The sequence below is a fragment of the Dermacentor variabilis genome, chromosome 2 (assembly GCF_050947875.1).
Source record: "Dermacentor variabilis isolate Ectoservices chromosome 2, ASM5094787v1, whole genome shotgun sequence".
Classification (NCBI taxonomy): Eukaryota; Metazoa; Arthropoda; class Arachnida; order Ixodida; family Ixodidae; genus Dermacentor; species Dermacentor variabilis.
Window position 1 is genome coordinate 4,000,538 of NC_134569.1, and position 12,293 is coordinate 4,012,830.

The 12,293-nt window shown below is 43.1% G+C and overlaps 1 protein-coding gene across 1 annotated transcript in view; it reads right to left on the reverse strand.

The window, feature by feature from the left end:
* Nucleotides 1-544: 544 nt before the first annotated feature.
* The window catches only part of LOC142571296 (parathyroid hormone/parathyroid hormone-related peptide receptor-like), a 523,250-nt gene continuing 511,501 nt past the window's right edge, over nt 545-12,293 (reverse strand). Inside the window, exon 14 of the mRNA XM_075679543.1 lies at nt 545-1,106. Coding sequence (XP_075535658.1) covers nt 1,087-1,106 — 20 coding nt within the window. The 3' untranslated portion in view covers nt 545-1,086. The remainder of the gene's footprint in view (nt 1,107-12,293) is intronic.

Genomic DNA, 12,293 nt, shown 5'->3' on the forward strand with positions numbered 1-12,293 from the left:
TTTTCAGAAGAGCGTGCGCTGAAGGCAGCCTGTGAAGAGACTTAACATTCCACGATATGATCACGTAGTACGTGTTGGATTGTGTGTGTTGGTCCTACATATGGCCACTTTGGGACATCCCGTCGAAAACATCCTTCGAAGATCCATAGGATTGATGTTTTGGGATTTTGTTTTGATCCCAGAAGTGCAATCGTGTGGATGCCCGAAGAATGTCTTAAATAGGACATCCCGAAATTAATGTTCACATGTTATCCACGGAACGTCCTGACGGGACTTGGACTTTCGGATCTAATCGGGATGTCCAGAGGATATTCGTGGTCCAATGGGTTATCATGTGGCTGACAAAAGGTCTGGAGTACAGAACTCGCCTCGAAGCCCGTTTTACAGCGCAGCTGGTAGCCTCTCGCTTGTAGGCTTTTTTCGTGTTCGCGGATACGTCCGTTTTTCGTGTGCACTTCTATGTGCGGCGAACATTTTCGAATAAACTTGTGTAGCCATGCAGCAAGTTCCGTTAAGCATGCAGTTAACAAGAAATGTATTCATTTGCACTTTTTTATTTCCCGTGAGAATTACAAAACATGAAAATAGCTGAACATTGGCAATGAAAGGAAGAGAGAGATCGCCAGGAAAGGCAGACGCACTCTAGATACACAAAACAAACTGTAAAAATATATGGAAGGGATACGTTCACATTCAGCTTAAACTTATTTGTTCAAGCCGTTTTACCCAACATCAACAAAGAGGACAAACGTTTCCCGAAATTTCATTTATAAGCCTGCAGGTACGGCAGCGGAAAGACGAGGTTATAGAATTTTATCTGCAATGAGCCTGTGATAGCTCAACTATTTTTGCAAGATGCAGACGGTCTTGCGTCAGGAAAGGTCAGCGGAGTTCAGTGTCTCATCGAGAAGGGATTCTTTGGCACTGCTGGAACCGCTTGCTCAAAAATCAGTTTCGGTACAGCGGCCTCACGCGTTCGCTGCCCATCAGATGTCCGCACGTCTCGCAGGAGGTCGGAATGGCAGCAGTGCTCCTCGGAAGCCGATAGCGCTGTGCTAGTTTGTGGCATGGCCTTGACATTTCTTGTTACGTTACCTGTTGCAAAGCTGCAAAAGCAAGAGTGAAATAAGAGGCACGAACGTTAGTTCACTCGAAAGAAAATTCAAGTGCAACGCAACTTGAACGCATATTTCTCGCACGCAGTCATCATACAAAAAATTACCCTTCAGGTATTACCAAACAATATCTATGCAACCGTTAGCATCAATTGAAAATTCCGACAAAACCCATGTCGCTATGAATGTCCACGTTAGTACGATTAGCAGTGAGGCAATGTAGTGGCAGAAACGCGGTATTGCACGAGGCGCAAATACAGCCAGGTTCTTATCTCGCACTACCCATTGAGCAAGCTGCGCCATCTAGCGCCACCGCCGTGAAGCCTGCGCGTCCGTGAGTACATATTATGACAGAACTGTCTGGGCGTATTTATGCCACGGTTCGGTTCCACCTTGCAGCGGAGAAATGTTTCGTTACTTTTTTTGTCATGGAAGTGCAGCAGAAGCCCAAACATACAAATGACACAAGTTGGCTTGAAAGAGGTTCATTAAAGGGTGGCATATACCCATCGACTCATACCCAGTGACCAAACTTGGTGCAACGGTGCGTGTCCAACCCTATTCACCCAGCAAAGCAGCCCGATGCTGCACCCATTACACCATGGACTACGTCACATGACCCATGAAGTTCCTAAAGAATGCTAATCGCATGAATGCATCAGCTCTAAAGCTGCATTCTCCCTTACCTCAGCGATTTCCGCCGACATCTCCCGGCCCCTAGAAACATTGCTGTCCTTTACAGTAGCAATACTGTACAGTCTGAAATACAACTATAATTAGAAGCACTTAGATTTCAAAGCGAACCTAATTTTCGTGCACCCTCCCGGAATTTCCTGACCGTAGTCGCTGCTGCTAATATCTGGATGAGTAGCTCACACACGGGACCGCACGCATATAACCGCCTTTATATGTATATTACTATCTGTAGGACCCCTACAGATCTGCCAGTAGCCGCCACTGTTATCTACTGAAATGCGCAATGAAACAAAAAAACTTACATAAATATCCTCACTGCAACAAAAGTATGCCTTGAAACGTATAATTCATTTAAATACGGCAAATTTTTCTGTGCGCTCATTTCGACAGTTATGGCACGTTTTCTGGGTAAGCTGTTTGACGGGTAATGTAGCTCCATCCTGGGCAAAGAAGGCCAAATACGAAACTGCTGTAATGAAAAGAGGCTGTTGAATGCTTCGACCAGCTTCGACTGAAGCCAGTTTGGACAGTAATGAGAACCCGAAAAGTGTAATTAGCGGCTTCGTTTGCCACGTGGTCACAATCTTGATTTCTCCACGTCGTGCCGACTTGTGGGGCAGGTGCATCATCGCCACACTGCCACATCAATATACTTATTGCATTTGTTTGAACGCTTCATGAAAGCTCTGCTCCACATCGACTGCGGCACGAGCTTTGGATCCGCACAATTTTTCACGCCTACGATGAGTATTACAGCGAAGCTGCTAGCCTCTCGTTAGGCGGCATTTTTCGTGTCGGCATTGCAAGAGTTGCGGTCGGGCATGTAAAAATGGGTAGCTGGCCCATGCCGTCGTCCGACTCATCCATGCTAAGGATGTTGTTGAAGGGAGGAACATATCTCTTATGAAAATTACTGTTGAAATGTTGTTGGCTTATTGTTGATGAATTGTTGACTCAATAGCCTTTCAAGATTACCTCAGTAATTATTGAAACCATAGAGCAATAATTCAACAATGCTGTTGGGTAGTGCGCAACAAAGAAGTCGTTGACTAAATTTTGTTGATATAGTGTTGAATAGTATTGAGTATGATTGAGCAATTGTTGAGTAGTTCCCAACAATAAAGTCGTTGACTAAACTCTGTTGATATATTGTTGAATTGTATTGAGTATTATTGAGCTATTGTTGAGTGTTCACAACAATTAAGTCATTGACTGAATGATGTTAACTTATTGTTGAATAACACTGAGTCTTTTTGAGCAATATTAAGTTTCGAAGTATACGTGAAAAACACGCACATGTGTATGTGTGCGTCTTTTGCACATAAGTATTGTTTTACTGATCACTTGATCACCATTGGATATATACAGGGTGTCCTTTCACGTTACTTGAGCCATATACGTATCAACTAGCGGACAGGGGGACAGTGACTCTTGCCCACCATGTAGATACGTCTATAGTTCAAATTACGTGACTTGGCCCCTCCCCCACCAGTGAGCGGGGGAGCTAGGGGATGAGCCCCATTCACGTCAGTTGTCGGCGCCCAGGCCTGTCCGTACGTCTGGGTTTAAGTTACGTGAAACGCGCGCACGTATATATATATGTATATATATATATATATATATATATATATATATGTGACTTCATGAGGCATCTATGACTGCCGCAAGGTATTATATGAAAAGTTGATGCGCTTCTTGACAAACTCTCATTCACATGTACACGTTTTCTTTTCCGGGTGTCCCAGCTATAGATTTCAGCCTTACCAGTATGGGAATGCAATGTAGCTGGATAAAACCAAGATAATCTTGTTTTCGTCGCTTGGTGATACTCAAATTATAATTTTTTCATTCAGCCTAATTGGATAAGTATCTTTAATTAATTGTCTGACTTTTCAAATATTACAATTAGATGAAAAGTGTCCATGAGAAAATTATTGAGCAAACTGAAAAACTGTCGATACAATTTTCTGTTGCTCAACACGTACGTGCTACAAAAAGTTTTTCCGAGCGTGAAAGTAGCCCGCAAATGCACACAAAGTTGCCGCGCGACTCGCCGCTCGAGGTACTTTGCATGTAATTGCGACCAGGCTTCTTTCACGCTCAGAAAAAATACTTTTATGTGGCACTTATTGAGCAACAGAAAGCTGTATCGGGTGTTTTTCATGTCCCTCTATAATTTTCTCATTGACAGTTAAGTTACGTAAAACGCCCTGCGCGCGCGCGCGCACGTAAGCACACACACACACACACACGTACACACATATATGTGACTTCAGGATAGAGGCATGTATAGTTGCCGCAAGGTTCTATGTGAAAACTTGATGCACTACTTGGATACAACTTTCTATTACGCTCATTCTTTCTTATACCGGGTGTTTCAGCTAACTTTACTCAGAGTTTAAAAATATGCCGATAGACTCTTGCTAAGACGACGTGACCAAATGCATGTTGCTCCCTATTGTATGTGTCAGCTATTCTTGTATTTTTCTTAATTAGTTCATTTTTTTAATAAGTTAGTTTTTTTCCCTTTTTTCTCGCTCCTTGCTGTCTGCTGCCTTTTTGACCCTCTGGTTACTAGGACTAGTCAAGTTGCTTTTGTAGCAACTTCTTTTTTGCTAATGCCTTGGCACTTTGTACCACTTGTTTTTATGAATAAAGGTTTTTATATATATATATATATATATATATATATATATATATATATATATATATATATATATATATATATATATATATATAATTAGTCAAGAAAATTAGCCATTCAGACGCAAGAAGTTAGGCAAAAAATTCACATTAGAAAGTTCTAGAGCATTTTGTAAAACGTCCGATTAGGCCATTTCTAACTTTCTATCTATTAAGTGTTAGTATTCTTCAGCTTATACTGCGGATGCCCGAAATCGAAATACAAAAAATATCACGTGACATACCTGCCTGAGCGCCGCGCTTGCAGCGCTCCCAATCGCACATAGCATCTAGCAGGGTGTAATGCCGCTTAAGAGGCGACAGGGCACTGACGAAGGCGTTGGCTGTGTTATTGACACCAGCGATGTGCTTCCCTCGCGGTGGTTCATGATAGCGATAAGCAGACGGTTGTTCACACCGGCTAAATGCTATGTATCGTTTGCGCGCGGAAGGCTTAGTAGCAGTGCATCACGACTCGAAGGCGGGCATGCAGTGCCCTGGCTGTGTGTTTGGAAACGGCATTGCATGCCTCCATGTTAAATATGGCCAAGGTAGCGGAGAAAGTTAACAAACTTCAAGCTGGGGTTTTAGGTGCCAAAACCATGCTTTGATTATGAGCCACATCGTAGTAAGAAACTCCATATTTATTTTGACCACCAGCGGTTCTGCAACCTATACCGAACGCACAGTATACGGGCGTTTTTGCATTTCACCCCCATCGAAATGCAGCCGCCGCGGCCGGCATTAGATCCCAAGCACTCAGGCTAGTAGCGCAACACCTCAGCCACTACGCCACCACGGCGGGTGCGGCGGATAAAGTAGTGAACATCGCTTTTACAAAGTGAGTTTCGCTTAGTTGTTACCCGCTAGCGCGCAACAGAACGAAACGAAAACCTTGGCCGATATGTACGACATGGCGCTCATATTTCACATGGAGGCCAAATTCTTTTCTGTGATATAGACGGGGTGCTGGCCAATGTGCTGCGAACCTGCTTGGCCACCAAGCACGATCTGCGCTGCTATACGTTCTCGGTGACAAATCGCACATCGCAGAAGCACACGCACAAATGTTTAAAGAATGGGACGACAGACCATCTGCAGTTTACTATGACGTCGAAATAAGAAGCACAAACAGCGACATTTCTGTACTTTTCTGGTCAATAGTTCAGTTCGCATGGTTTCGGCACGCATTACTTTTTTTTAAATCCAGACGACGAAAACTGTGCGCACACATTGGCGCGGCGTTTGCGACGTTTGAATTTGGCGCCTTTTCCCGCGCACTCCATAAGCTCCGGCCGGTGCACTGCGTTACTGCGCTGAAGAAAGTACTTCATCAGAAGCGAAGCAGCAAATTTTCACACACTTGCAAATCGCAGCAATTGTTCATCAATAGCATGATATTACTGAATTTGTTATCAAATAGTAGAATTTATGATAAGTGTATATTTGTATGAGTGTACTTGTATGATTGCGCGTTTGCGCTGTTGATGCTTGGCCCATTCGGGAGTTCATGCACGCCGTTTGCTTGAGAACTTCCTGCGTTTTCTGCGTTCTTTGTGTGCTTCGCTGTGACATCTTTGGAATATTCCTGCTTGTTGCTCGCTTTTTGTGGGCTTGTTGCCTCGAAGGTCGCCATGATCGCCTCCGACTCAGCGACAACAAAGGTGAGTGAGTGTTTCGAATTTCCCCTCTTTCGTCCATTGCAACGCGGTGAACGGAAACGCGGAAATGAGGTCCGCGCCTGTGCGTGTGTTCCGCGCGGCTCCTTTCTAGTTTTCATTCCTAGTACTATCCTTCCGTTACGAGAATTGGTTGTACAGCACTAGATTTGTGGTATATAACATGGAGTTTGTCCTGGTTTAACTTTACACTCCGCTTGTGGTGACGTAAGGCAGCTACGTGGTGCCAGCTAAAACAGGGCGTATTGCACGCCATGATTTCTGATACGGTGTTCGAGCACCGATTGAGTTAGCCTTATAATTGAGCGCAGAACAGTGCGATGTGAAACCATCCGATCTGTACTGTAATCGAATATAATTCGTTCGCCCCACGCTGTCTAGTACAAGACGTGTGAGCTGGCTTGTACCAACGGGGGGCGGTGGGATCGGCGAAAATGTATTATGTTGCGCTGTTCGCTTCAGGATAGAGTGACCCCGTGTTGCTTCAAGGCCGCTCACACGCCGTGCGGGCGACGTTCGCGCTATCGGAAAACACAGAGGAGGCTATCGCGCAACAATAATAAAGAATTCCAAGGGTGTGCATGCGATTCTATGCGATACGTGAGATACAATAGGGGTGGTGCCACAGAGTGCTGCGAAATAATCGAGTTATACGCCTTGCCAACCGCGTGTGTTTTGTTTTCCACCAGTTCGAGCGCATTCAACCTTTTTTTTTCATCTCCGTTCGACGCCATCGAGTGCTTCGCGCAAACGGCTTCGCGTAGGCTCTCATTGCATTCACGGAAAGGCAGATTTCATGGCACTCCAGCTCCTACCTTACTGGGATAGAACATCCAAAATAATGTAATTTCGTGAAATTGCAGCTTTTCGTACTTCAGCAACTGATTGATTTAAAAAGTGTTAAAATGAGTAAAGGAACGAGATACTTGGCATATCTACCTTGTCGTCCCACTGTGTGTCGAGGCGGCATGTATACGTTATCGGCAACATAAACATCAATAAGTAGCAAAGTTTCTTGTTACCATAGAAGTAGCTAGTTATGTCGAAAAGCTATTTTTCCTTTTAATCCGTGCACAATAGAGAGAACAGACTGAAAGGGGAGCGCATCGTTATGAACTAAATGACGACGCTTTGCCACAAGCTTGGAATAATGCTTTGTCGATAGAGCTGTTCTGTGAAATACTTTATTTGAGAGCAAGCAAAACTGCAGTAGCATCAGGTAGACGGGTAGTAAAAGAATGTAACACTGTGGTTTTATTTGAAGGAGCTGTCTTCAATATGTGGCCATAACAGTTAAGTAGATGAGCGCAAATAATTTTTAGTATAGGTAGAGGAATGTGAAATAAATTATTTGACAAGCTCACACTGCCATTGGCAAGAGCAGCCACACTTTAGTGTATTCAATTACTAGTCATTTGTATCAATCCATTTACGTCAGACTAATCGTCCATGTAGCTCTTGATTGTTGCTTTTGGTGCATCGTGGCTTACGTTTTAAAACTGACATCTTTTTTCAGATTAGAAATGAGCTGGAAAACGCCCCAGCTGGAACGCTAAAGGTGAATTTTTTGGCCATTCATTCTGTAGCGTCACCATGATCAAATACAGTGATACCGTGAAAATGTATTGCAGGAAGCAGGAAAAAACAACATTGCTAATGCAAATGCAAGGCATTTCCTCCAGTGATCAATTGGTGCAGAGTGCCTTCATTAGCAGACATGATGCCTTTAAGGATTCAGCTGAAAGACTTTGCAACTGTACCGGCACTGGGAGTGAATTTCAGTGTCACTTGTGAACATATTAAACGCAGAATGTGCCTTTTTTAGTGTATGTGCCTGGTATAAGATGGGAGTTCAGAAACTTAGTGTGGACATTAGTGGTCTACATGAGTGCACATCTTTCTAGTTTTACCAGTATGAAGTTACTATGACCTATGCCATACAGCAGTGTAGTGCTAGGTGTATCAAACCAAAACAGCAGCACCCATTGAGAAAGTTGGCTGAAGAACGAGCAGTGATCGGGGCTTTCTGCATTTCAAGGGCCAAATTCCAAAAAAATATTGATGCCGAGCTGAACGGCGTGCAGCGGCGGTCACTACATACTGTAGTCAGCATGGCATGAATCTCCTTGGCATTATGTCTCTTTAAGATACAGAAATTGCATCACTGCTCATGAAACAATCGGAAATTGGGAGGTTGAGGGGAGGTGGCCGGGCTCCCCTCTGGAGCAGCCAGTGCATGCGCTCTGCTATACTGACAACCCTATCTTAACGAGAACCAGTGATGCATGTTATCTCATTACGCAGCCAAGTGAATTCCTTGTTTTGTGTTAAGGGGACACTAATGACACCGTAAATCAATTTAAAACAAGAAAGCATCGTTTTAAATATCTAATTCTGTTAACTTCTTGGTAGTTGGTTGATTATTAGAGAAAATAAAGCTCGAAGTTCACTTTTCTGAGTATCGCCCTAAAATTTTCGTGCTGACACCTAATTGTCACATCGTGGATTCCAAGTATTCTTTTTTCAAACTTGGGCTATATTGGTTCTGTAAAGGTTCCTGACACTTTTTATTTTGGGTTTTGGAAGACGATGAAGAACATCTTTATTTGAAAAAAAATTGCTACACCTGAACAGACATCATCAAAATCCATGACGTCACAGCAAGCTGGTGTGGTAACTTCAAGGCAGCACTGCCATCAATCTTTCCTCTTGCTGCTTTTACAGTTTACTCAGCCTCTTGTCACGGTACGAGTGAATCTGTTCAATTGTAGGAAGGTCATTTACATATACACCTAAATTAATTTTTCTCTTTAGTGCTTTCATGCCGTGGTTGCTTAGGGGCGTTGGTACAGCGCCGTTATGCACGAGGTCACAGGATCAATCAACTGCATTTTGATGGAGGTGAAATGCAAAACTACCCATGTACCGTGCAGCCAGATTTAGTAAAAATTAATACAGAGTTCCCCACTATGGCGTGCCTCAAGATCAGATTGTTGTTTTCGCACGTAAAACGCCAGAATTTAATTAATTAAATTTTTCTTTAGTGCTCCTTTAAGTTGTAGCATTCATTATCTCTGCAAAAACTTATGCTCAAGTATTCTCCATAAAGATTAAATAAACTATAGATATAAGTGTCTATTTATATTTAATTTGTGGTGATATGTGATTACTATTAGAACGGTGGCACAACGAGACAGACAGAATCGTAATACAATGTGTGAGGGCACGATGATGCACATCGAGGAAATGACCGAGCCTCCCGAGAGGTCCCTGACACGGACATCAACTGACTGTCCGCAAACTTCTGAGTTCACTCCGTGACCTTGTGCAGCCTGTGCTTTGTGAGTCGATTAATTTAATTGAGGTAGTGGTTGGCACATACTGTCTTTGCGGCTTATGTACATTTCATACAGTGGAGTGGAATCTCACATATTACTTCAGGAGCACAGCAAGCGAACCTGATGTGTAGTGGTAATCTTAGTAATGATCGACAGTCATGTCCCTCTTCGAGCTCCTAATGCTGCTTGCCAACAGAAGCAGCAGCAGTTGCTCAAGATAGCGTGAAAAAGATTCATTGAAAAGTGGCATATGCCCAGGGTCGCATACCCAGTCGCCCAAGCTGTTCTGACGGTAGATCTTGAACTCCCCTCAACATAGCAGCCCAATCTACCCATTAGACCATGGGCTACCCATTGACACAAATGGATGGGAAAATAGAGACAAACATCTGAAAATATGAAGTATCCTAAGAATGGTAATCACATTTAATAGAAAATATGAAGTATCCTGAGAATGGTAATCCGAATAAATAGTACTAGATGTGCATTAGCGGAAGCTTTTGGGCCACATGGCGCATGATTAACTTGAAAAAGGGGGGTACCAGCAAAACAAAGGACGCGCACACAAGGAAAAGGCCTTGGATGGACGGTGGTCCGTCCCAACGTTCGTCTGTGTCTAATGCCTTTTCCTTGTGTGTGCGTCCTTTGTGTTTCGCTGGTACCCCTCTTTTTCAAGTACTATATGTTTTGGATACCTTGGTTTATTATTCTTGTTTGTTGTGGATTGTTTTTCTCAAACACGTGGCATCCAGACAGCATAAGAAGCTAGTAAGAAGTCAAGTTTAGCATTCTAGATTTGCAACAGGTACTTTTGTAATTTAATTGCAGTAGGGCTGTTGTGTAAATGTGCTTGAAAGGCTTAAAACTGCTTTGCTAACAGTTACTCAAGGATGCAGGTGCACATAGGTTGGAGGAGTGCACATTGAGAAGGTCATCCTGGCACAGCTCACCATGGTCGGCCATGTTGGACCAGGAAAGTTTGCAAGGGCCTTACTTCACCATATGTTCACAGAGGAGGAGTTCATGGGCCATTAGCGCTTTGGAAATAACACTAACGGGCAAAACAGGCTCTTGACCCTACCAGGGTCAACACTGTTATGGGCAAGTACCATATATTCCTTCCGGTTGCATTTTTACATTCACATTTTTTCCTAAAATTAGCAACTTGCCATTGCCATAACAATGACGTTCAAGTGGCCCATGTGTGCAGTTGTGTGCTACAATAGCCTACCATTTGGAATGACTGTTCATATTATCTTAAGTGCCTAATGCCATCACACTCACATACTTCTAAAATTTAAATGTTGCCTTCATTGCCAGTTTTTGGCGGCTCCACCAGATGAAATTAGCTGCATTTGCGCATTAGCAGTGCTACTTGGCTGTCGTTGCAATGAATAGTTGTCTGTGAAGCACGCTCCAAATCTAGTGGCATGGAGGACATGTTGAAGTAGCCTGAAATTGGTATTCTAATACACGAATTGCGGAGAAGCTATGCTCAAGTGTGGTTACTGCTCAGCTCGAGGAGAAGCACGTTCACCAAATTTCAGCAATCAAAACAGCTCTCCAGGTTCCGGAATGTGAAACAGTAGCGTCACCAATTTTAACAGACCACATTGAATTAAAGTTGCTCCTATCTTGAAGGAGGTCCATGGGATGCGAGACAGCAGCCTTGGACCTCAGCAGAGAACATGAGTTGTGCGGCAATTTTCTTTTGGTTCCAAGAAATCAAAGAAACCACAGGGACAGAGTTGCCAGCATGCTGTCAACAGTACTACGTTTAGTGGGCGCTTACTCATTTTGAGCACCTAACCTGTGACTCGTATTTATTAACGCGCACTTTATCACTTTATATTCTAAGATATGAAAAAATATATATATGTGGCTTTTCCCCGTATACTTCAATAGATTGAGAATAGGCCCTTGATGACTACTGTATAAAGCTTCTTACAGACCATCAGACATGTCTAATACTCCCATTCTGAAATTGCTGGAGTAGTGTCCTGCTTCCTTACTTCATTTGCCCGTTTACCGGGTTATTATGAACCATTGCTAAGTAGATTATGGGCTTAAATTTATCAAGATGAATGGGCTTTCCCATTGCTCTTGTTTAGCCCGTTGAGGATCACATCTTGGGTATATATATGCCTGTCCAATTTAGGAGTTATATATTTTAGTGATGTGCAAATACTCGAAACTTTCGAACTCATCAGTGTCCTATTTAATTTGATCTTTGCTTGGTCACTATTTGTAAATGCGAATATTCGAATATTTCAAAACACCAATAAAACATAAAATTTGAGCCAAAGAATGGTAAATTTTCACCTCCAGTAACATAGTATAGACATAAGATGTGAGAATTTGTACGAATAGTGCAACAGGGGGGTATTCTGTAAGAGTCCACCTAGTGGACCGTCCATTTCGACCGCTGCTTATTGGATGCAGCTGTACGAGAGAGGAGGAGACGAGCGACCCTAGCCAATCAGTAGCGGCCGAAATGGACCGTTCACTAGGTGGACGGTTACAGAATATCCCCCCCAGGCTACGTTACTTAAGTAGCTGCACTTTAGAGGCTGTACAGCAATCATTTATGCTTACTGAAGAGTTCTGTACATATGAAGAAACCTTTTGCTACCCCATTTGTGCGTTTAATAAACAGCTCTTCATAACATAGTGTGCAATGACAGAAACTTGCTAACGTTAAGAATACTAGGATGTGAACATCATTTTACACTAATTGTGATATCAGCTGTTCATTATTCAGAAGCTATCTAATATTCGATCTG